The 26,986-nt window shown below is 45.4% G+C and overlaps 1 protein-coding gene across 2 annotated transcripts in view; it reads left to right on the top strand.

Annotated features, from left to right (window-relative positions):
* Positions 1-26,986, top strand: part of FRMD4A (FERM domain containing 4A) — a 391,047-nt gene that overhangs the window by 73,322 nt on the left and 290,739 nt on the right. The window contains exon 1 of one of the 2 annotated variants that reach the window (XM_074573323.1): positions 18,184-18,453. The exons of the other annotated variant lie outside the window; for it this stretch is intronic. Coding sequence (XP_074429424.1) covers positions 18,421-18,453 — 33 coding nt within the window. The 5' untranslated portion in view covers positions 18,184-18,420. Of the gene's footprint in view, positions 1-18,183; positions 18,454-26,986 lie in introns of those variants that run through there. 2 annotated transcript variants of the gene reach the window in all.

Below are 26,986 nucleotides of genomic sequence, written 5' to 3'. Positions count from 1 at the left end.
GACTGATATCAGCACTTTAAAAACATCACTATGTACGCGTAGGTAGGTTTGTTTTTCCCCCCACGCCTCTCTTTGCATTAATCGACACTGAATTTCATCTGCCATTTTAATGCTACATAATTCAGTGCCCCAAGGTCCTCCCGTAGTCCCTCACGGTTGGCCCTGGTGTTGTTTCTCCTCAATGTTTGTGTCACCTCCAAGTTGTGGCACTTGAGTGCCTGTCCTTTCTGGGGCTGGCTAGGAGCAGAGGGGATAGCAGAGGTGCCAGCACAGACCCTGCTGTTGCTGTGAATTTACCTCGGCTCTTCTCCAGCTTCATACGGAGGAGGCTGGGTTTCCACAGGGGGTCGGTGGAGGCTTGCTCAGTCCGTGGAGACAACAAAAGAGAAAGCGGCACTCACGGCGTGTGGGCTGCAAGAGGAGCTGTTACATATTGCACGCAGACAACGGGCTTTTTATGGCCTCATTAAAGTCAATGGGAGCTTGCCATCTGCTTCAGCCAGGGCATCATCAAGTTATAAAAGTATTATGCACGGTTTAGATGGTGCTTTTTCCTGAGCACTGGCTGATCCTTGCCATGACCCCTGAACTAGGTATGAGCTATCGCTTCTGTTTTTCAGGACGGAAAGCAGAAACTGAGAGTAACGCAGAGATTTCAAAGATTATGACTGTCTCTCATCTGGTCATATGTGTCTGAGAGGAAGGAATAAGAAGCAGACGAGGGAATTCTTGTCAACCTGTCTTATGTCACATCCCCCGTCAGCAGGTCTCTATTTCTGTCTGACTTTATGATCTCTTTTTCTCAATCTTGCAACTCCAACACTTCACAGTAATCTGGGAGTCTGCCAGGAAGGTTGTGAGCTAACTAGGTGACAGCGATAGTGAGACACAATTGCAGAAGCTGTAATAAGCACTATTGATTTTGAATAAACACGTGAGTGATATTGACTTGGAGAAGCTGTGTCTTAACAAGTGGAAGGACTGACTGGCTCCAAAGGATGGAGAACTGGAAGTCCCTTTCTGGAACTGGGTAAGGCAGGTTTCAGTCACACATATGAAAGCAAAGTCTGTTTCCAGCATCCTATTGAGCCTGGATGCCCTCTCCCAAAATGTCTACAGCAGACCCACTCCCTCCCATTTACAATGCAGCAATCTTCTCTCTTTTATTCACAGAGGCACATACCATCAGTTTCCACAATCAGTTGCACAAGACTCCCCTGGTGACACCATTCCTGGAAAAGGGACATGGAGGCAATGTTTGTAGATCTCTTTAAATAATATTAATTGGCATAAAACATGGGAGTAAACCTGCCACCTGTGATTAGGCAGTTCTCAGCAACCCACCCAAGAACCAGAGCAGGGAAAATTTGGCTAACACATAGAGACGAGAAAGATCTTACCCACAGGTGTAACTCTGCCTTTGGTTTCATCAAAGAAGCTCACATTGAGGTCAGTAATGTTCACAAGTAATAAAAAAGACAAAAACAAAAAAAAAAAACAAAAAAAAACCAAGCACCTTCTCCCCCACTGTTTCAGGTTCATACCAGCACTGCTCTGAGGTCCCTTAGGGGTCAATGGAGAGGTGCTATGGACTCAGTGGACTTTGAATTGCGCTTACAAGTCATAAGAGAATAGCCCTGAACCTGACCGCGTAGCACAGGAACTAGTCAAATGATACACAAATGATGGAAAATGGTCACGTTGACAGCTTATGCCTTGAACAAAGGCAGAAGTGCCTTAACACTTCCCATTTCTTGATGAGCAGCTTCCAGATCTTTGGGTCAAGGATCTAGATCTCATCTCTGACACTTGCTTGGGGTACCTCTATGTCCTGACAGACAGCCATAGAAATGTTTCTGTCCTGGGTGGTACTGTAAAATAACTTTGGACCACTCAACCAAGCCCCAGAGATCACCAGTGGTCCTTGGATCTCAACATGGGACCCAGTCACCTCGATATCCCATAGATAAGTGGATTACAGTATGTGCAGTAACGCCACGGATGCCTTGCACAGAAATAAAGAGATTGAGCTCCTTTGCATAAAATCACACAGAAAGGAAAAGTAGGGCAACTGGGAGGAAAAACCCCCTATTTCTTACAACTCCTTAGTTGTTCTTTCTGTATGGCAGCAAGGAGGCTGCTGTATGCAACAGGGGTCTGCTGAAATGAGGGCATTCCTTCTGCACATGCATATTCAAAGATTAAAGAGAAAGCTTTGAAATATTTTCAGAAAAGGGGTCAATTATGTAGATTTTACATGGCTTGTTATTAAGGCCAAAACTCACATCGTTTTCACAAGGGCTGGAGGATACCAAAGCAAAGATGTAAAGGCCCGAGTCCAGATTTGCCAGGAAGACGGGAGGGAGAATCAAAACATTGTTAATTATATCCTCCAAGAAAGGACTCATGGTGCTAGGAATTCATCCCAAGAGGGTAATTTCAAGGCTACAAGTTGTAATATATATTATTGCTGGTCTAAGCAGGAGCAGGGAGTAACTCTGACTGTGGTACCTTCAGTAGCTTTTTGCAGGGGACTCTACTTGTAACTTAAACAGCCTATTCTGGGGAATACAATATCCTTCCCCCAACCTGTCTGAACTCTTTCAGCACCAACAAAATAATGGGTTGAAGGGAAAGTGGTCAACAATGATTTCCTTGGACTTTGCAAAGCCTTTGACAAAGTTTCTTACAAAGGCTGTTGAGGAAACCAGAGGCATTTAGTGAAAGGTAAAGGATTGTGTCATTGATTAAAAAAATGGCCATGACAAAAAAGCAGAGCAGGAATGGCTAGTTAGTTATTACAATGCCAAACACCAAATAAAAGTCTACCAGACAGAACATTTTAGCCATCTTTTCATGCATAAATAAAAGACTTCATTTAGAGGAATTAAGACTATTATATTTCTTTGACATCCGACTGAAACTCCAGAAGTATTACTTTTTTCAATTAATATCATACACAGTCATAGGTTATTAGAAGGTTACTGACTATAGGATGTCTTGAAGTAAAGAAAAAAGCGGGTTTTATAAATCCCTGTCCAGGGTTTGAAGCATTTCTTGAGTCTGGGAAGGAAGATTGTGTCTTGGTGTTGGAAAAATGCTTTTGTGTTCCTAGTTTCCACAGTGCAAAAAAGAGAATGGAGAACGGGTGGGAAAGATCTACACGTTATACCTGGACCAAAAATTCACTGTGGGTAAAGTGTTATATTTGGATGGTAATGAAAATTTATAATCCCAATAGAGCAGCTTGCTGATCAAAAGCTGATCAAAAAATGATCACATAAACTCATTTTTCAATGGAAAAGTAGATTTCAACTAAAGATTTAAAGACCATGAACAAGTATCACTTCCCATGAGAAAACACCCAGTTTTCTGAAAAAGCTAAAACATTTGGGCCCAAACAGTGTTTTCACGAGAAAATTGTGGCATTTTATGATGTACACAGCTTACATCAGAGGGAAAAACATTTTCTGATCAGCTTTGTAGCTGTAGTCCTATTATTCCTGACTTCTTAGCATGCATTAGCTAGGAGTACAGAAATGATGGGGTAGTGATATCGCACTTTTCTTCTAGAGATGTCAAAACATTTTACAAAGGCGTTGATGTCTCTCTAGCATAGGAAGACTGAGGAGAAGGAAAGCTGGAGGAGGTACCTAAAGCCAGCGTGAGACCCTGGAAGGGAACCTGCACATCCTGACTCCCCACGCTAGTGCCCTTTCCAGTGAATGGTGGGGTACATTATTGTCAGATGAAAATCTTTGAGCTGATCTTTCAGAGTTGACAAAAAGAGGCAATGAATAGTCACAATTAGAAAGCTAACTCTGACTTTTTCTGAAGAGGAAAAATATAGGACTGCCCATTTATCTCCAAATTGAATCGAAGACTATACAATTCTGCGTGAGCATTGTTATTTTCCATTATCAGCAAGGCATTGTTTTGTTGCATGAAATCTGTATGTTCAATAGATTTGATTTTCCAAGCAGCTGGGTTATCTTGCGCTGTGAAGGCTCTCTCTTAATCTCAATTGCTGTGCTTTTCTCAGTGCCGTTCCCAGCTGCTCAGAAATGAGCACGGTGCTTTCATCTTTCTTTTCGTGCCCTTATTAGGTGTGACAGTTTCAACAATACCCGTATGCAGAAAAATATGCAGGTTTTAATTTGGTTTTTAAAAATGTGATTGTCAAAAAAATATAGGCAGAAAGATGTTGCTTTTAAATAATAAAAGTCCTGCCATGATCACACAATAATCATGTATTTCCTTAGAAAGATGGGGTGGGTTTTTTTCAGTTTTCTCTAATACATAATTGCAGCCAAATCTTATTTATCCTCAGGAGACAAGGGAAAAGAAAAGAGCTGAAATATGCAGAGTTGGGTTATAGGTGCTTTTCAAGTGATGGTGACACACAATTAGGATTAATGTATGTATCTGATCATTTGGTTTCTGGTAAAAGTCTTTTGAGAGACTAGACTGTTATTATCCACTTTTTTTCTTACCCTGAGAAGCTGGTTTTGGGTAAAGAAACCTTCCCCTTACGTAAGAGGGCCACAATTTTAGAGACCACCTATTGGCATGACTGAAGCACCAACAGGAGAGAAAGGGGGAGCAAAACTGCCTGGGAGGAGGGGAAGCTTCAGTGGAAGACTCTGCTCTGAACCTAAGCAGAGCGTTCAACGGTACAAGCAACTGCTTCGAAAACCAAGCTGGAAATGCCTGAAAACGAGTGTCAGCCTCACAGCTCTCCTGGAGGCTGAGCATCTGCAATGGGAGACACAGATTTCTCCGGCTGCTTTCAGCGCTCGGGATATTGTCATTTCTGCTCGGGTTTGATCCTTGCAGTGCAAGGAGGAGTTTCACAACCTGGCCCCTGTGAAGGGAGGACCGACCGTCTCTTTGTGCAGAGAGGGCCAAGCGTGCTAACTCAGGAGATACGGTAAAGTGGTGGCCCTACACAGCCTTGGTCCAGACATTTTTTCTGCATGCAGCCCTGGGGAAGAGAGCAAAGAAGCAGGAAGCAATGTGTTCAGGAGGGAGGATTAGATTCGCAAAGGTACCCACGTTTGCATTTCCTACCGGTAGTTACAGCATGCAAAACAAGTTCCCTTTTGCAGAGATGCCTGGGCTGCAGTGTTGGCCGTGGTTTAAGTTAACAGGCTGCACTTAAACCAGGGCGAGTGAGAAGTCATCCCACGTCCGGCTCAGCCAGCCCTCCTATAGGAGTGTTAACCTGGGGGTCAGAAAGCCCTCGGCCACTGCTCTAAACTCAGCAGATCCCAGAGAGAGCTCCGATAAACCTAGCATCTCTCCATCAGGGAAACAAGAGGATGGTCTCTGTACCACAGTCGCTCTCCCGACTTTGTAACAAAATGGTTTTGACAATGAAATCAGGATATTTATGCAGAAGGAATGTGCGTTTGCTCTGGAAATGTCATCATCGGGTCTAAGCTAATGTCATTTGGATAAGGGGGGCCTATTCATATCAGCTGGAAATGTTATTAACAAACTAAAACAGGCAAGTAGGTATGAAACCAGCCTGCAGACTGTTCATTTTGGAGTATTTTCCTATTTTCCTATTGCAATCATGTTTGTGAGACATGCACTGAGTGCAGAATCACTGTGGACTGTTTCAATATCTAACCAACTGAGTATTTGACCCCTGTATTTCAGTAGATGTAGTAATACTGAAATTTTAGATACCTGAGGCTGCAATAAGAACTGTAAAACATTTTTCTTTTCTATGTGAAACTTGGGAAAGCGGCTGATCTGCACAATGGCCTATTCTGCATTATTAAAGGCTTATTGGTAAAGGTTTGATCTACAGCCCAACCCTCCTGGGTTGGGCAGCCCAGGGCAAAAGAGTCTTTTGTCTGATGTAGTTTACTGAAGTTTTCTAACAAGATTACCAGCAAGAGCATTATTTTGCTAGTGCAAGTGTGCCTAAGGACTTTGCCTATATAAGAAAAAATGATTTTTTTAACAACCAACCAAACAACAATATACAGTAAGCTACTTCTCACCAATGATCTGAAAAATGACAACACTTCAATCAGACACAGGAGTCCTGTATTAGACTTCCTCTAGCAGCAGATGAAAGCCTTCCCCTCCTCATGGCTGTTTGCTCCTTCTGCTGTAACTTACTGCTCTTCACAGGGCAGATAATATAAACCTCATTTATTCACATTCATTTGTTTCCCTTGCATGTTTTTTCTTTTAACTGAGATTGTTTTTCTAATCCAATATCTCCCAGATAAATCAGCACACCAGCTCTGGGAACTGGGGAATGGATTTGGGTTTGGGGAGGTTGTGGAAGGACGGGAGGCCCTTCGCTTACTACTGCTAGATAAATCATCACACAAAACCATAGTCCGCTTGTCTGACACTAGTGCTTACAGGCTGCCGTGCTACAGGATGAGTTTTGCATGGGTGAGATAATTTTACCTCCCAGGTGGTTATCACTAGTGTGTAATAAATCCAATGATGTTTCTAAGTGATCTTTTAAAATGAGGATCACTTAATTATCCATGGGACACGGATTTAGAGTAAATCTATATAGTCTGTAGAGTGTTTTTTTTCAAAATTCCAGATGCTAAAGGTGTTCTTAAACTGCATTAAAATAATAATAATCAAAAAATCCTTTAATAGATTTCCAGATTGCCTATGTGAGGCCCTGCAAGAATAAAAGGCACCTCGAGGAGAAACTAGCAATTCAGCAGTGATCTGCTCTGGCAGGCAAACACACCCTGAAGATGAGGGTGAATGCCATGGTAGATATCCTCGAGGGGATGTCTCTGAGCCCAGCCACAGCACAGTCCTGGAGACCCACTGAGGAACACACCAGCAAGGTTGCTTCAAAGGAGGGTGGCTGGCAGAAGAGCAGCTCCAAGGGAAGAAGTAGAGAGCTTCATTGTAGGCAAGGGGAAGCCAGGCTGGAACATACCCCATGTTCTGGCTCTCCAAAGGTAGATAAACTTAAAAGTGGTGCTTAGTAACAGCAATGGCACAGCACCAGGCGGGAGACAATGCTGCAGTATCAGTGCTGGCCTTGATGGAGACCACTGCCACTTGAAAGAGAACGGAGTCAGCAAACATCTGAAGAAAATGCTTTTGGTGATTACAGGCAAGAAGTGTTTAAGAGGTTGAGAAGCTTCTCCTGAAGTCTGACACGTTGCTATTGCTATTTCATACCATTAAGAACTTATTGCTGACAATATTTACTATAATTTATCTACTCAGGTGACTTAACCCAAGAGCAGCATCTATCTTCTTAGCAAGATCCTGCCCATACTTGATCTTATCCTGGGGCCCCAACAGATCTAGGGACTCACACAAAGTCCAAAATGTGGGGTCCCCTTCAGCTCATCCCACCTTTGTAAACCAGCAGTGAATTTTCTGCATCCTGATATGGCTTTCTGACTGTTTTAGGTCCACGTCTGTGACGCAGACAAGGAGAGGTTGCTGTTCTCTTGGAGATGCAGCATTTGCCAGGCAAAGGCAGCAGAACGGTGGGTTCCACAGCCCACTGGTGACCTGGTGGCAGGACAGGCTGGGCTGCCCAGGTAAGGGTGGTGAGCCCAGGTGGTTTCGCTCACACCTTTCCATAGTCAGCTATAGATGTAGCTGGTATTGGTACGGATGCCCTGTTAACAGGTTAAGCAGGACTATAAGGAGCAGCTTGCCAGTGATTTAGTCAGGGGCAAAAAAAAAAAAAGAAAGGATCTAAAAATGTACTTGTGCCTGGCGGGGTTGCTCTGCAGAACTAATCCTTTGCATTTCTTTTGCACCCTCCATCTGTGATTTCATGGTTAATTGACTTATCCATGCAATGTTCCTCTGAGGTATAGATTATCTCCGCTTTCAGAGTGATAAAACCGAGTGCGTAGGGGTTTGCGACGCAACTTGCCCTAAACCCTCAAGGGATTACAAGGCAGGGGACAGGGTAGACCTGGGTCCCTGCTCCACACCCACAAGGTGAGCTCCCTCTCCTTGTGCGGGAAATCTTGCTCCACATGGGTAAGTGCAATCACATGCTATACCCAGTGGACTGCAGCGTTGTCTGATATGTTCAGCAAAAATTTGCTGATCCTGGCCAGGGCACAAAGCGTGGAGCTGCTCTCGTCCCACACGTGAGCCCTGAGGCACAAGTCAGGCCAGTGCTCGTGGAGAAACACCATAGCCGTCATCACGCAATTGGCTTTTATTTTCAGTCACCCCCACGTCAATACCTACACCACGGCACCGACTGTATTGATCCCGCTGATGCTTTGAAGATCAATGTTTGTAACAGTCCTGGCTTCAGCTCTTTGGGGTGATCAAATCTCAGTCCTTCAGTCACAAGGCTGAACTTCATCCCCCTGGAAGCTGTGGGAGACTTTTACCTGCTATGAGTTAGAGGGAGACACATAACACATACCTTGGTTTACGTCTGTGTAACTCCTGTAAGAGCTGGTAGAAGACAAACATCAGGCTCTTTCAAATCAATAGGAGGCAATTCCCCATCCAACAGATTTCTTTCTTTGACTAAATTGAATCCTTCCCTGGACTTTCATTTGTGTGTTTGTAGAACGATGTTGCCTTTTAAATTGTGTTTAATAAGCAAAGTAAGGTAAAGAGGGAAGAATAATTAAGAAATGGCAATGACCTCGCAAATGTAGTAGCAGATAAAAAGTGAGTGAGGAAACACCTAGAAAAATTTGGTTTCCAGCAGTCATTACATCCAGGTGATGCTGAGACTCTAGTGTAAAGTGAATTAGCTGATAAACTTATTGAACAGCTGTCCATCACCTTTGAAAGTGTCATGCACAACAGGCAGGTTTCAGGCAACTGGTACATTTGATCCCATGTCCTTAAACCACAATTTTTAGATTTTGCCCCATATTGTATATCATCTACCATTTTTAAAACTTCAGCTCCACCAACATGGTGACTGCCCTTCTTATTGCATGCAAGATAACTCAGTCGGGCAATCACCGTGTTAGGATAATGAGCAGAAACCTTAATGAGATGTTTTCATCCTTACTTCTGCCAGGATTGTGGCATGGGAAACACAAAAAGCGCATTTCTGTTCCACAGCGAGGACACACATGAGTTTATCCTAGCAGAGGTCAAGGGAATTGAGCCTTGGAAGTGCCAGTTCACTCCACTTACTATAAAGAAATGATAATGAACCAGCTAGGCTGGAGCCAGCCACACCGTAGACATTTGAAGTTAGCTGAAACGGATCCCACCTCTGAAGATTGACCAGGCTCAGTGAGTTTTGTTGTTGTTTCCAGATGAAGAAAGATTGGGGTCCCTGAATCTTAACAGCGTCTAATAGTGCCATGAATTCCAGCATCAAATATTAATTCAGATGAGGCTTTGATGTAAGTGGGGATTGCTGCTTAGGCTGAAAACAGGCTGATGATATGTATTCATTATATGTAGAAACTCTCTTGTGCCTTGCTGGAGATGCTGTGCCGGCATCATTATTTTACATCTTTATTGACATTCTGGGAGATGGATAAATGTCCCATTAGCCCAGTAAAGATGGAGAAATGAGGCAGCAGGGAGACTTAAGATTGGAAATATTCTTAGAAGAATATCTGTAGGACTGTGGCTCGTGCAGTGAGAGGAGTACCTGCCAGGTGCTGGCACCTCTGCAGATGCTCAGAGCCCCTGCCTCCAAGAGCTGAACCTAGGGGGGCGAAAGGGTTTGAGAGGACCAAGAGTTTAAATGAGCTGAACCGGCTCAGAAAAGTAGATGTTCGGCAAAGGAAAAAGTGATCCCTGACTTCTGAGTCTCTTTAGCCCTGTCGTCTTTCCAATGCCAATGAAACCTTGCTCAGAAACCGTCACAGCTGGGAGATGTAGTAACCGATAGCTGGTCAGCCAAAGGGCATCCCCAGGGAGGCCTGAAGCTCATGGAGCACAGTAACCTGAAGAGGGGCTCACAGGCAGCTGCTGAAACAGGCACACGTGTGCAGCTAGAAATATCCGTTACAGCAGCACACTACTGGCATCAGCCAAACACAGCTTTTATTTGGGGAGTGACGAGGGCCCCAACTGAGCTGTAAGAGGAGGGATGTCTGTCACCTATGCCAGAAGGTAAACCTGACAGAGACAGTGATGACTCTGAGTTTACCAACAGTTCATGGGCATAGGAGTTGGGTGGGATTTATTAGGAATTGAACAAACCAAGATAAAAAAATAAGTAAAATGAAAAAAACGTAGGATCATCATGGGGAAAGAAAGGTATCACTGGTTTTCCTGGGTCCTGTTTTCAGATTTCTGATCATGTCCTGCAAGGCAGCCTGCCTCCATCAAATAAGGGCCGTGCAGGATCTACCTCGGACTCTGTCATTCGGGTGATCCTCCTGCCTACAGGGTTTTTTTCATGCAGATGTATCATCTGAGAGCTGGGCAGCTGAAAACTTGTCCCCCAGCCTGCACCTTCAGAGGGGCGAAAACTGCACGGAGGTTCTGGAGAAGAGATGGTCTCTGGTTGCGCTTTTCATTTGGGGTTCTGATTTGCTTCAAAACTAACCCAACCTTTAAAGAAGATTAAAGAATCTAGGCATGACATAGTATTTTACCGGACTGCTTTTGGGCAACCCCAGATTATTATTACTCTTTTTGTACTTTGTCAACCCCTTTCTTCCCCCCGCCCCTGTCTTCTATTTCTGCTTTATCCTAAGCACTTCTATTCATTTTCCTCTTCCCCAGGCCAAAATGACCACAGTCCAGGATTTACACAGTTGTAATGACATTACACTTCAGAGAAATGACTATTTCTCACTTAATGCCTTGTCTGCCCTGCGAGAGCTGGGTCTCCTCTCCCAATGCACACAGAGACGTGTCTATAGAGCACCAAATGTGTTTATGAGCATTTGCAGAGTATTTGGGAGTCACCTTGCATCAGAGGTTGTGTTTTCACAGACATGAAGTAGCTATAATCAGGTTTCTAACCGAGAGCATAATAGCTGTGCTTTAGTGGAGTTGTAGCTTTGGGAAGGAGTGTTTAATTTGACAGAGATATTAGCAGGGATGGCAGCGGAGTCCTTTAGTTTGGAAAAACAGCTTCTGTTATCCTGTTCTGTTGATTTGTTCTTGCAAACCAAATACATTCAGTGTTTGTTGCTTTCTACACTATAGTGAACATCGTGCCCCGTTTGAATGGTTACTGAAGTGGATGAATAAATCATCTATCTGACTGTTGAAAATGCATACATAGACCTAATGCTCTAGTAAAAGGCTTTGTATGTGTTTTGACTGTTAACATCCAGAACAGCAAATACACCTCGCGGCAAAAGTAAAATACATCTCCAGTTTCTGTTTAGGGAAGGAAGCCCCATCATTTTTCCAGCACACGCTTTGTGAGAAGACTAAGCACGGTGCTCAGCCTTGTGCTTGCACCCGCTGGGAGCCAGGACAGCCAGAGACCATGTTCTCTGCTGGGGCAGAGACTCTGGGTAGCAGTTATTATTTTGAGTCTGTAGCCTCATCTCTACATCTCCCACTTTTCATGTCTAGATCCTCAAAGCATTTATAGATCCTCCTGCTGAGCTGGGATGGAGGTGAAGAGAAACAAGTTCGTCAGAGCTTCGCCCAGGTCACCAAGCCAGAGCTTGGTCCTGGGCACCTTGCAGCTTCTGAAGAAGATGACCTCTTCTCCAAACACAGCAGTTCCCGTTTCTGCAGGGGTGGTCTATTCATGTGCTTGAGAGGCATATTTCCTTCCAAAACTACCACATTGACTTAACAAGAATCATGATAATAATGGTTGAGATCATTGATGTGTCGTAGGGATAAATGCTTTCCAGCTGTTGGAGGAGGATGGGCAGACCCTGGTGGCCGTGCTAAGCAGGGTAGGATGCTAAACTGGCTTTGCTGTAAGTCAGTCTCTCTCTCAGCCTTGTACAGAGATCTACGATCTTCAAATATGACTTTTTTATGTCTGCTTTCCAAATCTGGAAGGCAGCTAAATCAATCTTATTATTACCTTGAGGCTTTAACATTGCTTTGCTTTCGTGGAAAAAGCATAACTGTTCTGGAGAAAGCAGGTCATTAGAGCCTTAAAGATGAACTCCAGAAAAGTAATTGGCGTTCCCAGCCCTCACTAGAACTGGTGCCATGTAAGGGTAAGTTGGCAAATGATTTTGACAACACTTACTCATGCAAATGCTGCATCCGTGGAACACCTTGCAAAGAGCAAGGGTCTGCCCCTCGTTTACTTCCCCAGAGGTGGGTCCCTCTCCCTCTGAAGCCACGGGGCAGATCTCAAAGGACTGCACTGGCAGTCTCGGAGAGGAAAAACCTCCGTTCTCGGTTTGGAAAATACACCCTATAACTGGCAACAAATAAACACAGCTCCAGTTTCTCAGCGGTGCCAAAGCAGCACACCCAGTAAGGCACAGTTCCTCCCCTTGCATCACCGACAAAGCTGCCAGCTGAATTGCGCCTGTATCCTTGGTGCCTTGGAGCGGTACCAAGCAGGAAGCACATAGATAAGCTTTCAGGAACCCAGCAGCTTTTGCAGCACTGCGAGGCTCAAAATAGACCCCAATGCCTTGCCACTGGCCAGTAAAAAGAGCACATTTCGCTCTAAAAATCGTTGCTGAGAATCTGGCCTTTCTGAGAACAAAGCTTTACATATGCCAGGGGATGACTTCAGAACGAGATTTGAAATAATCATGCTTTTTAACCCTGTTTATAATATAATCTATAGCTGAAAAGGAGACGGAAGAGGTGGTGCCATCCCAGAGAGGATGCTCCCAGCCATCAGCACAACCTGCAAGCTGTGTTGTGCCATGTCCTCCCGGCACTTCTTGGAGACAGGAGTCCCCGGGCTGCACCCAGATGGGTGGGCACCTCTGTCCCATGTCACCCCAGCCAGCGCGGGTCTCGCTTCCCCTTGCCATGCCCAAAAAAATCAGCTCGCTCATCTCCAGTAGGTGCTCAATCTGCCTGCACAGCCCTGGCAGGGGCAGGTAGGACTCACCACCGTGCCCAGCACCTTTGCCCTTTTTTTAAAGTGTATCATCTAAAAAAGCACTGAAAAAATATTCAGAATTTAGGATTCCGGGTGGTTTGGCAACTTTTTTTCACCATTCACCCTTCAGGGAAAAAAGACAGTAGAAGAAAGGAATTATGGGACATTGTTTTTCCTGGGTGAATGCAATAAAGCTAGACATTTTTTTTCCACAAAACAGAGAATTAATTGCTGAGACTATTTTTAATTTATAAAAAACCCAACGAACCAACAAACCAAACAAAAAGACAAAAAAAACCCCAAAAACAAAACTAAAAGGGGCTGGTTCTTGTAGGACATAAGCAAATCTCACCCATTTTTAGGTAACCCCCGAACAGTTTGCCTTTGTTATCTAGTAGTAGACTTGTAGTGAAAGTCACAGTCTAAACACAGCAGAGCCAGACTGGGAAACTGGATCATGCAAACACCCCAGTTCCCTCCCCAGACCGCCGACCTGCTGCAGGCACCGGTCCTGATTTGCAAGTGCTACTTTTGAGAGGGCTGTGTGGTGTTTTCGACTTTTATTCACAGAAGAGAAACAAAAAGCAGGGGAAATCTGCAAAAGCGGTGACGAGAGAAGCACACGAGCAATAATATTCATACCATTTGGAGGCAAAAGTTGCGCTTATGGAAAATATGCAACAAAAATAAAAAAAGCGATCAGGGAAGGCGCTCCAAGTGTTAAATATTCATTAGTATTCCCCGCGCCTCCTGTTCTAAATATAAGATACATTTCAGCGCAGCGCCAGTATGTGACTGGGATGTTTCCCCCTCCCTTACATGATGCCATAGCCGTTCAGATGGTGGGATGTCACCATGGCAACGCTGTGATGCTACCTTTTGTTCGCCGGATGAAGTGACCAGTTGCGAGGTTGGCCAGCGGCGTGCGCATAAGACACGGCTGGGCTGTGGCAGCGTCTATTGTCCTGGCCACCAGCAGGTCTGGGGGGTGGCAGGCAGGAGGTGACGGCAGCTCTTTGCATCAGACAGAGATAGAGACTGGGTCCATATCCAAACCCCCTCTGCTTTTCGGGGCTGGTGCAGGCAGTGCCACTGGGGTTTGTGTTGGGATCCCCGCCCCGAAGGTTAGGAAGTGTTTCAATTTACAGAAGGTTTATCCAGGCTTGGACGCACCCACAAAGGGTGGACAAAAGGAAAGCTGATGGTTCAATCATAGAGTTTGGCTGTTCCTAGAACCCTCAGCCAATAGCCTAATAGTGAATTTAAGGCTTTTTGGGGCCATTTTCCCCACTACTGGGTACCTGGGGCAAGATTCAGCTTGAGAGTCAGACACCTAAATTCAGTTATTTACGTCTACTTCGCTAAATGTCAGCAGATTGCTCTCATTCTGGTCCATGGAGGCCTGTCAATGCAGTCAGCAGAGCCTAGAAAGATATTCAGCTCCAAGGCTGAATCCAGGTAGGATCTACCTGGCTCCAGGTAGACATCTACCTTGGTCTGCTGCCTAGATTCCAGCAGACATTTAGACTATGACAATATAAGGGGGTTTCAAGGTATCTGTCTCGCTCCCATGATTTGTTAAGGAGCCAGGAGTAATTATATTTCCAGCTTAAACACTGCTAGGATGAGGTGGGTTGAATCCAGGACAGGATGAACCTCTGCAACATCTGTGTGAACCAGACAAGTTGGTCCCCTCTTCTGCAGATGGAGAACCTGAGATACGCTGGGTGTAGCTGACCAGGCTGTGAGTCAAACGCTGCTCCCCTCCCCAGAAAGAGGATGAGAAAGCAAGTGTTCACATGCTCCTTTTGCCTATGTTGTGCCTTTGATCTGAAAATCGCGGGAGCGGAGGCTGTCGAACAAGTCTGTGGTAATTTGAGCATTGCCATGAGTCACAGCCCAGGGGAGGAACGAAGTGTCAGACCATGGCACACACTATCACAGAGCCTCTCTCCTGGCTACAGCAGCTAAAACTTTAATTTTAAAGTCAGGATAAACTTCTTGGCTTCCACAGTTGTAAATTTATTGCTCTGGATGTGAAGGGGGTTTGCAAACAGGCTGGACGCATGCAGAGGGTGGTGGTCCTGCTCCTGTAGCACACGAAGGACAGGTTGGTGGCTGCATAAGCTAAAGCAGAGTGTCTGCACAGATAATAGAAGAGCTCAAGTCCTACCTGGTGCCTGGAGATTGAGAGGAGGATGAAATGTGATGCACAATCCCCTTACATTTGCTGGAAATTGCCAGTCCGAACACTTTCCAGGGGGACCCATGCTGAAATTTGCCTAGGCAAGACCAGTTGGGTTTCCTGGTCCCACTGGTGAAGGTGGATGTGGACAGACCTCGCTGTCACACACCACTTCAGCTGTGGCTCACAGTAACTCCTTGCGGGGCTCATATCTCACCCGGGGACCCAGAGCATCCTCTGGGATGCAGCTGGGGGTCGCAGCCTGTGGCTGGCGGGCTAGCTGATGGCTGGCAGCCACCAGCACCATCCTTTCCCCCATTCCTGCTCGTCCTGCTGAGCTGGGCTCTGCTCTGACTCATGCAGTATCAGCGCAATTCCCCAATCCGTTCAGATCAGAGAGGCTTTGAGTGCTGCTGAACCAGAAAGGACCCGGCTTGCTTTTCTGGTCCCAGACTGAATTACTCTTTTGGCCTTTAGGAAAACTAACTTTTTTTTTTTTCTTGTAAACAGAGATAACACAGGAAACCTCATGAGGCACTGCGGTTTAGCCTAGTTCAAAGTAGAACCAAGCTTTAAAAGAGAACTGGGCGTTTGTATGCTACCATGGGTGCACTATCCACATTACCATATTGCATTAAAGTTTGACCACGTGGCCTGAGATCTCCAAAATTACCAAACACTCCTCTCTCTTTAGGTTCCTCTTGGCTTTTGGGAGGGCCCAATTCCCCCGATGATTTGGAGGAGAGGATGTTTCACAGATGCACAGACTTGTAAACCTCACGTCAGAGTCTGACATGACGTTGTACAGCAGAAAAATGACAGTTGCTGTGTTTTACAGGAGCCTGGAATACCTGCTACCATTTATCCAGCCACTTGTTAAAGTCTTGTAAATACCAATAGCAAAATGTATTTATATACATCCAGGAAGAAATAGATGAGCCTGCCAACATTGTACAATGTCTCTTTGGCTCCAGAAAACTTATCTCTGCCTTCAATATGATATGATCAGATTTGTTCACATTTAATAAGGAGCTGAGTTTAGCTGAGAACAGTTAATTATCTTTGAAATTAATATTAATCACTGTAGGGGGTACCTCCTCTCACTTTTTTACCCCACGAAGAATAACAAGAAAAATGCCCTAAAACTGCAAGATCTACATAGTCGAAAGGATCGGAAGGGAGAGATAGAGAGGAAAAGGGATGTGTGGGGTCGAACACCCTCCTCTGTCACTGCCTGGGTGCACTTCTGCTGGGGCTTGCCAGGACAGGGGACACATCTATCTCTGGGTTCATCCCAGGCTTTGCACCCTGTATCCTCCTACACCACCATAAGCATATTCCCTTGCAGCCTCTCCATGGTGGTGTAACCCCCAGGACCCTGTGCTGAGGATGAAGGATGGATGTGGGCAGAGATGGTCCCTGCCCCGAACAGACAACGCATGAAACCATGGCAAGAGGAGAAGTTTGTGGAGGGGTGAGAAGCCACAGAGGACCTGAGGACAGGATTCTCCTTGCCTTTGGACATTTCGGGGGAATCACTTTGGGAAGGAGTCTCTCTCATTGGCCTCGCAGGAGCTTTGGCAGCTGGCTTGGACCAGAGGCAGTTTTAGATGGCAAAAGCTAAATGAGGTGACATCCCATGGTCATCCAGGGAACGTGTGACATTATCAGGAGTTTAACAGGATCTGCCAAATCCCAGCTCGGTGTCTTGGTCAGATGGTGACTCTCCCTGAGCATGTAGCTTTGGGGCCTCAAAGAAGAACTGATGTTCAAGGGCATTAGAAATTTCCAGCTCCAACCAGCCTGACAGTGATTTTTTTTAACACTGAAAATCAGGTTCTAGTGGTGTAACACGGTTTTTAATTTCATTTTCAGACAGCAATTGGGTACTGGTATGTAGAAGGTTATCCCCTGGGTTGGGGACGGGGAGCCTTGTTTGTGTCTGTATTAGGAAGTGGGGTGGTCCCTGGGGACCCAACCTTTGGAGCAGAGATGGGCAGCTGATGCTCATTTGACGGCATTTCAGAGTGGTTTTACTTTGGACTGGTCTGTCCCTATGGACCGAACACTGGTGTGTTTACAGGTCTGAAGGCCATTTTCCAGTCAGGTTTTTCTCCAAAGGAGATTCAGTCCCAACATCACTCCCTGAAGGAAGCCAAGATGCGGGAAACGGACAATTAGGGAATTTTCCACAAAGGCGTGCTCTGATCTGAATTAAAATGCTAATGGAAACGCATTCAGCGAGTATCTTTTGCTGACCAACTTTGCAGGACTATATTCCTTTTGTTTCGCTTTCTTTCTTTTTCTTTCTTTCTTTCTTTCTTTCTTTCTTTCTTTCTTTCTTTCTTTCTTTCTTTCTTTCTTTCTTTCTTTAATTTCTCTTTCTTTCTCTCTCCCTTCCTTCCTTCCTTCCTTCCTTCCTTCCTTCCTTCCTTCCTTCCTTCCTTCCTTCCTTCCTTCCTTCCTTCCTTCCTTCCTTCCTTCCTTTCTTTCTTTCTTTCTTTCTTTCTTTCTTTCTTTCTTTCTTTCTTTCTTTCTTTCTTTCTTTCTTTCTTTCTTTCTTTCTTTCTTTCTTTCTTTCTTTCTTTCTTTCTTTCTTTCTTTCTTTCTATTCCCATCTGACAACTGACAGGAACTCCCTTTCAGCGTGGGTTTGGTCACTCACACAGCAAACGTGCCCAGCAGAAAATGCTCCAACTGTCGGCGTTTCCGAAGCGGGGAAAACCGCTCGGGCTGAAGCTTGGGATGAGGATCACACCACTTTAAGTCTATCTCAGGGAATCCGAGGTCTTTCTGCGGCGACGAAGTTTTCCCAGTGCTTTCCTAGCCAGCACAGGGAGCTGACAAGCTCCAGCCCTGCGCGGGGACGGTACCAGATTAAACCAAGCGGCACAATAGGCAGGGCAAAGTCCCACACCTTCCCACCGCCGCCGCCGACCGGGTCCCCGCGGCTGGGCTGGGATCTCTTGTCCTGTGCTTGAATGCATTACGTAAGGCAGGGATCGTTTGTCAGCCGCGATGGTACAAACATAGCTGCAGGCAGATTATGCAGAGAGGGAGAGAGAGAGAGAGAGGAGGGAGAGAGGGAGGAAGGTCTCTCCAGGAACGGTGCTCCACGCGACTGAGGATTGCGCGTCGGCAGGTTGGCGGCTGGACGAGCTGCCGTGAGGGTGTCGCTGGCGGTCCCTGACATGCTCTTGTTCGTGTGGGATGCTTGAGACAGGCACGAGAGACTAAGTTGGGGGACGAGGATTGGCATGAAGATTGGACCAAAATGGAAGGGCTTCTGTCTCCGATGAGAACGAAGGTAGGGGAAGATGTTAATGTCTTTTGAAGCTGCTTTTACCCGAGGAGGGGAAGGGGAGGTGCGGGGATAGCTTTGTGAATAGGGAGCTTGCCGAGCTTTTGTCTCTTTTCTTTTCTCTCTCTTTTTTTTTTTTTCTTTCTTCTTTTTCAAAACTACGCTCATGCATGTAACTCGGTGAAGGAGCGAGAGCAGTTGCTTCCAAGAGGGGAGTAACCCATCACTCTTCCTCGACAGAGATGACCTTTGTAAATGAGTTTGCCTTTTGGAATAGACAGCCATATTTTTGTTTGAATTTCCAGTCGGAGGCTCTCATTGTGTCTGTGTGTCTGTGCGTGCTCCCCCGGGAGCCACTCGGGGAATGCGTACCTGTGGCGCGGGGAGGGATGGATGGTGCCAGTGGGCTACTCCAGGACGGTATTTTCAGCAGCAAGGGATGCACGGATGAGCAAAGAGGGCAGTTTTGTGCACTGCCAGGGTGGGAGACCCCTTGGTGTGGACCCAGACCAGAAAGCTGTAAAAGAGAAAGTGAGCGTGCAGACCGAGGGAATTGCTGCACTTGTCTGCTGCCTTCTCACGCTCCCAACTCTCTTTAAAGGTTTGCCATTAATCCTTATTATTAAAGAAACTTGAATCCCAGCGGGGAAAAGCCAGAGCCAAATACAATGACGGTGTAGTTTGTAAAATCTCCTTCTGTGCTACTATTTCTGCACGGTTCTGGGGGATAGACTGAGCCCTGGTTGTATTTTATTTAAGCGCTGCCTCCATCCCATGTGGTAACTGCCTTGAGTAAATCTTTCCAATTTCGGTTCATCACCAAATGCAACCCAGCCCCGTTGTATTGTATCTCAGGACTGGGAGAACTGGAATTTAATGACGATTCTTGCTAGCAACAGGGCATCTTCATATGTCTTAAATGCAAGCAATTTTGAAGGTGTAGTCAGACCAGAGTTGTTTCATATATATGCCAGACTAGAAAAAATTCTGAGAAATCATCTGGTCCAGCCCCTGTGCTGAGGCAGTTCAGCTAGTCTGGTCTCCTCGATTACATCCCTGCATCTACTATCTTAAATTAAAGGCTCTTCAATGATTGAAAGTATTTTCAATATTAAAAGCTAGAAAAGTGATTTTAATAATAACAATTTGCCAGCAAGTGGCTGTACTGCAATTCTCCAGGGAAGTAATTTTTTTCCACTTTAATTCAGTTCTTTTTTGTCTTGCCCAGTAAGTTGCGGATTAAAAAAAGGACCTACCAACTTCATATAGCTCTCCATTACCAAGAATAATGCTAACGGGCAGTTTACAGAATGAAAGATTTATAAGGGATTATAGACCCAGCCATTCATACCTCTCATTACTGAGGAATACATACGTTGGTGTTAGTCTTTGTAAGGCATTTCTCAGTGCTACTTTTTTAAAAAAAAAATAATCAGAGAATAGAAAACAAAAAAAACCCTGCCCAACAGATCTCGTTTCCAGTATTAGAAAACATAAGTTTCAACGTTTTAGTTGATGTTTCCATTCTGCTCCTTTAACCAGGCTTGAAATGATTGCTGGAGGCAGTCTCTCCCAGAATTGGTGCGCTATCAGGTTAACGCATGGATTACGGCCAGGCGTGTGTACTATCGGCACCTGCAGCACGCGCGCAGCTGGAAAAATGACAGAGTAAGGGAAGTGGACCGGGACTGGGTATTATGTCTGTTCATCTGGCTTGCTTCCTAGCTGCGTCTGGAACATAAATCCTAATAACGCCATTCATAAAGTGTAATCTCAATTACCACTATCAGGTTATTTATTGATCCTATAGAAGAATCTGCTTGGGAATACGGATATGATTCTTTGGATCACAATCTGCGCTAATATCAGAGAAAGGGACAAATTCTGGTCTCCTTTGTATATGGGAAAAGCTTCTCAATCCAAAGCCACGTGATTTTAAAACACTGATTGCAATGATGCAAAACTGACGCGATTCTCTTGAAGATCCAGATCCTGACGTTGGTGTTACGTTGCTGTTAATCTGGAGTAGCTCCATGGCAGCTGATGGTGATATTCAAACAGACTCTGTACAGCAAAGATCAGGATTTGCCCCTTACATCTTCACTTTTCAGTGAAATAACAATAAGAAGATCACTTGAATAGATTTGAAAAATAATCTCATTTCCAAGATGCCGCGTAGCTGGCAGTGGCTCCCTGTTCACTTGCCAGAAAATCGAGTGTAAATTCTATAACTCTCCAAATACAATCTTAATATGTGATGTCTACAAAAAAAAAAAAACTTGACAACAGCCAGGCTGCCATTGTGCCGAGACCCCTGCCTGTCACACTCCCTAATAGTGCCTCGTTTTTTCCCCTCTGCTCCCCGTCTGTCTGATCCCATCTGTTGTCACTTGTTTTACACTTAGGCTGCAACTGTTGGAGGCTAGTTGGAAGTTTTTTTGTCCTTTGGTGTGTACAGTGACATGAAGGATGGTGGGCTCCTGGGCATCTCCAGCGGCGCTGCCTGGAGCGTCTGTGAGCTCTGAGACTTTGACCTGCCTGAAAATATCTCCATGTTACAGCAAAATGCAAATAAAGGCTCAGTTTTAGCTTTAGTGTCCCAGGCAGCTACATTCAATCTGCTCAAATCTAGACAGAAAATTAAAAAAACCCACCCGGTTTGCTTTGTTTCCACAGGTAGGTAGGAGTAAGGGCTGACTCCTGTGGGCACCTCTCGCAGGGTGTCACCGAGGGCTGAGGACAACGTGCATCTGCCTCTCCTAGCCAAACAAGCAAAGGTCTCTGTAATTAAAATGAGGTCCAAACCCTGCAGGTGGGCTTGGGAAAATCTCCTGGTGGTGACCAAAAATACGATTGCCGTCAGCTCTTTGGTCTCTTTTGCTCGTGGAGGTTCCCACCCCACAGCAGAGCTGGCAGAGGGACAGGTGGCCACTTCTTGACTTCAGAAGTCCCGTTCACGGTGCAGGAGGGCTGGAGCTGAGACCCTTGACAGAGCGTTCAGGGCAGAGCCATGGGCACATGTCTTCACCTCTCCATCCTCCTTCACAGCAGGGCTTGCCAGCAGAGGGCTGGGAATACGCAGCCAGGAGTGTATTTCAGAGGTGACTTATTTCCCTTTCCACAAAGCAATAACCCATTTGGTTGCTGGGCCGTGCTGGGTGATCATAGGCTGGGGTGCCTAATAACTTAGAAACTCTTTAAAATATTTGTTGAGGTAAATTGGATATCAAACGTTAAGTGCCTTACACCATGTATTGGGCTCCACTGCAGTAAGCCATGGGTGATTAATACGTTTCTACTTTTACATAACCAGGATGCACAAATGTAGGAATTTAAGGGAAAGTGGAGGAATGTGTGGTAAAATGGGCCAGTATATCAAAAGTGAAGCATAAGTGGAATGCAGTGAACAGAATACTTACTGCATTTTTGGTGTCGATGGTTAAATTTCACATGACTAGAAGTAATAGAGGGATGTAAATATTTGGTGGTTTAATTATGATACTGATAAATATTACCAGAATCAGCTGAATTCTGTAGCCTAGTATGTCTAAGGCCCTTTTTTAAGAGCCAATGAATGTACACAATAGCAATGTCCCCATGCCACCTTAAGAGACTGTGAAGTTGATTGAGTACCAGGGAGTGAAAAGAATGAACAAATGCATAAATATTGCACGCCTTTTGTTAGCCTCCATTTTAATTTGGTTTATAATCCTCAACACATGCACAATTTGCCTTAACCCTCAGTGCATCGCCTTCAGCAAATTACACTGGCATAAGAATTTCAGTAATTTCGGTTTCTCTGCCGTTGACGCTTGCCAGTGCATGCTACTGAATTTGCAATGAGCACCTGGCTTGAACCACGCAGAACTGGCTAGCTGCTCTATTTTCCTTTGGGAAGCCTGTGTTTGGCGCTTTTTTGTTTATCAAAGCGCTGCTTTTCTTTCCAACCGGCTGAAAGAACTTTTTCAATGAACTTTGCGTCTGTTCAGACACACATGCGGAGGGTAAATGGAGATTAATTACCGTTGAATTTACTAAGCTTTGCGTCCAATGATAATGAATTTTGAGTGTTCCTGTGTACAGAGAATTCAGCTAGGGAACTCAGTAAATAATGTGTGTAATGTTTAGATAGTGCTCTTAAAACGTTAATGGGGCTGTTCTCTCTTATTGAATCTTATTAACTTTATCTGTTTATTATAGATTTTGGGGATTAGCAAACTCCCGTGGTGTTACTGTTTACTCGTTAAACCCTGTTGGCTCTACTTCCAAAGCAATTTACTTTTTGACCGCTAGATCTCTCAAAAAGAATGGTTAAGTTGTCCTTTGTGCCGAATTTAGAGAAGTTCACAGAGGCTTGAAGCAGAGAAACTTTGGGAGGCTCCACATCCCCTGCGAGTCTTAAACAGCAGAGGGCTGCGATGACTGGCCTTTGAGATTGACAGAGGAAATTGGAAGGGAAAATTGCCCCAGAGGAAGGGAAGTCTGGAGTCTGAGTTACACCTACGGATGGGCTTGCTGTAGTCTTTAACCCCCTTGGATGGTAACTGAAAAGAGGTTTATATAAGCAGGTTTTTTTATTATAGTATGAGGCTGCATCCAGCAAAGCATCTGAGCAGGTTCTTAACTCTGGGCTCACAAGCTGTCCTGTGCAAGTTAAAGTTCGCGTCCTGCACTGTATGGAGAGCTATGCATCTTAAAATCACCTGACGGCACTCCTGAACAAGCCAAGGTGCACAGTGAGTCCTTTGCACATGTCATGAAACCATCCTTGGTGTTTTTAATGCTGGAAAAAGACCAAATGGAAAAAAGGGGGCACCCGTCTCCCCAGAAGCACGCACATTCCTACTCTGGAGTCTCAGATCCCTGTTTTGATCTCACTGCATATTTAACTACCATTTTGAATATCCCATGAAGACAGAAACATCCAGGTGCTAATGATGCTCAGAGACTGGGATTTCCAAAGCCATTTGGGGGATTCAGACATCCTGCCTGGAGTACCTTCACATGCACAGTGAGCACCCAAATGTTTTAGGTTCCTGGGCAATCACCCACGAGCTGACACGGCCGCATGAAATCCGCAGGGTGGACTGGGAAGCACTGGTGCCTCCTCAGCAGCCCTTCCACAGGGGGCTCACACAGTCTGCTGAGCAGCTTAGGGGGTACCCCCTTCCCTCCCTTAATTGTTAGCAGTTTGACTCAAAGGTTAATGAGGCCATACATAATTCTCTGAGCTTATAGATGGCTAAAGAGAACGGCAATTCAAGAAATAAGGAAGTCTGGTGCCTGCTCCTGTTATTCATAATTTTATAAATACCTGGGAGAGAGGTTGTAGGGACATAACTCAGAGCAGAGTTTGGCTTCAGAATAACTCTACCATAACATTATGCCTCTGGAAAAGCAGAGCCCTTTCTGTTCTTCTGTAACATTTCCTAAACCCATCCAGAATTAAAAACAATATATCACTGAACATAAAACGGAAAGGTTATTTTTCCTCCCCGGCTGTGCTTTGTATCAGTGCAGTGAGACACCATGCCTGACTGGACCCTGCCCTCGCACACAGTCACAGCAGGGGAGGGTTATTTACCGTGCAGGGCAAAATCATCCTTGTGTATCCTGGGTAGGAGCCGGACACTGCGCCGTCAATGAGAATTGCATTGCAGCAGCACTAGGAGGTCAAAGTCCAGCACAGGGACTCATACACAGAAAGAGTGGTCAGACACTGGAATAGGCTGCCCAGGGAGGTGGTGGAGTCACCATCCCTGGATGTGTTTAAGACTCGTTTAGATGTGGTATTAAGGGATACGGTGTACGGGAGAACTTTGTAGAGTGGAGATGATGGTTGGACTCGATGATCCCAAGGGTCTTTTCCAACCTAAATGATTCTATGATTCTATGATATGCTTAGTGCTGGCCAAACATATGATGAGAAGAACAATTCTTATCCCCAGATGCTCCCTATTGAAGGCTTTGGAGGAAATGGTGACATATTGCCTCTGTTTTATAAGGAGGAAGGATTGCAGTGCAGACTCTGATATCTCACCTGTGATTCAATGGCCAGCTGATGTTGTCCTTTCTCAGCACCTTCAGTGGCACAACTGAGTTGAGGCTACACCATCCTAGCATGGGGCACCTTTGGGTACACACCAGGTTGAGCTGGTTCAGCTCTTGTTGAGCTCTTCTCTGATGACCATCAAACAGCCCTTGAGGTGGACCAAGATGACCGCAGTGTGAGGTTTGCTTTGCATTTCACAGACAGCATGGTCACCTGGTTGGGGTCCACTCTCTGCCATCACCAACTGAGCATCAGAAACCACATCGCTGGGAGATCATAGATGCAAATAGACTTGCATTTTGGAGCCTGGAATGATCACAGCATGCCTTGATGACCAAAGCTCTCTTATTGTGTATCAAATGCCACTAGGTCCTTTCAGGGGATGGAAATAGGAACTGCTCCAAAGTGCCCCGCTCACCTTCCACTGTCCAGACACCGTAGAATCATAGAGTAGTTTTGGTTGGAAAAGACCTTTAAGATCATCAAGTCCAACCATGTCCCAGCTCAGGCCAGCCTGCACCCTGGCCTCAATTCTCCATGTCTTGCTCAGCCTGTGCAAATCCCAGGCTGTAGCAGAGGTGTCCAGGAACATCTCAGGTTCCCAAAACCTTCCTGCAGCTGAGATTGCCTGGAAGTGCCCAAGGACCTTCTCTTGGCTCCCATGGGACATGACAGAATAGCACAGGCACTGGGGGGCTACATAAAGACCATGATAATACCAAATTGATGATTAATAATAGCAACAATAGCAATAATAACACAATAATAATTAGTATTAATAATAATAAGCTTTAAAATGCAATAGGACAAGGCATGGATTGAAGGAATCAAAGAAAAGCGACAATGACACCATTAAGAGCATAAAGCTCACTAGCTCAGTGTGTGGGTTACAGGCTTCAGGGTTTTTTTAATAAGTGCACCCATCTTCCTAGTCATTTCATTAAGCAGTTTCCTTAATGGGCAGCTGTTGGCGAGGCAATTGGCCATCCTTTTCAAAAGCAGAACTCAGACAGAGCCGCCCGCTGTTAGCTGTGAGTCACAGGTTGTATCCACTGGGGAAGCTCATAAAGTCTTAACTGCTGTAAAAATGGGAAAGCTGAAAAAATTGGAAAGTTGCGAGAATGATTATGAAACAAAAATGATGGTTCTTCCAAAATGCCAGCAAAGTAGTTATCTATGGAGAAAAAAAAAAGCTCTCCTGCACGGCTGTCTGATATATTAGGTCATTCTGAAGGCAGCTATTGTCAGGGACTGTGCGCATTTAGTGTTTGGGACTATATGGAATGCAGTAAAGCACTTGCACAATTCCTATTTCACGTACAAAACATCTGATCCACGACCCGTGCATACCAGCATAGCTCTAAGCACCTCAGCACACACTTCAGTAGTGATCAGCTATTCCTTATAATTTTTTACTGGTTTTAGATGAACATTAAAATATGTGTACAGCTTGGCATGCGGGCTTTCTTCCCGAGAATGCACACCTAATGTACTTTAACTTTCCCTGCATTCCTCTTCTATCTGCACTGCAATATAAACCCCACCAAATCTACGGGACCAAAAGTCTGACCCCGTTTGGGATTCAACCAGCAAGACAAAAATCCCAGGCCCTGCAGGTTGTTCCAGTTCAGAGGAGACCTGAGGACAGATACAGGTGTATTTTGGTGTAATTTATAAACACATAACAATGTACAACAAACATACAAAGTCCTGTTTCCCTGAGCGCAGCAGGTATCAAACAAATGAGAGGGCAGTTTTCCTGCTCGAGGTGCCTTCTTTCATGCAACGCCCATCCCCACCTGCGTTTTTCCTTGGTGCCTATAACCTTAGCTTGGTTATACTATAAGGAAGGGTGTTTTCCCCCTCCCTAACACAGTCACAGGGTATCACAACACATGGCAGACCAGACAAGGGAGTCAATCCCTTCTTCTTTTCAAGCTCCAGGTCCCCATTTGTTTTTTTTTAGGGAAAGTCCTCATCCCTTTTGTGCAGGAGCTTAGCTTTTGCGGAGGTGGTGCGCTTCAGCCTGCCAGCACCCAGCCTCTCCCCACGTTCAGAACAGCAAAACGTCCCCAAAGCCCAGCTGTCCCCAGGCAGAGCCGTTGACTCAGGTCACGTATCACCGGCTGAGCACTGCTATTAAAGACCGATTTAATAGTAAATGCAGTTTAAAAACAGTAATAAAAATGCACCACTCCTCCTTTTACAAAATCTTGTTGACGGGTGTCTTATGGAACAGAACCCATAGGAAAGCGGTGGCTCTCGTGGCATGTCATGGGGTCACCTGGGCCACAGCGCTGGTGAGGCACAGCCCAAAGCAGCAGCCAAACCCATTCCAGTCTCCCGGAAAACCTGCAGATACCATCGCTCCTCTGCTCATCCGGGGCTTGGTAGCACAAACGCTCGCAAAGCTTGACTCTGCTGAAGTAACATTAAAGGTAGAAGCAATCTCCTGGGTAGACAGCACTTAAACCACTCAGGGCTTTG

The sequence above is a fragment of the Larus michahellis genome, chromosome 1, assembly GCF_964199755.1.
Source record: "Larus michahellis chromosome 1, bLarMic1.1, whole genome shotgun sequence".
In the NCBI taxonomy this organism is placed as follows: domain Eukaryota; kingdom Metazoa; phylum Chordata; class Aves; order Charadriiformes; family Laridae; genus Larus; species Larus michahellis.
This window is presented reverse-complemented; position numbering and strand designations above follow the sequence as displayed.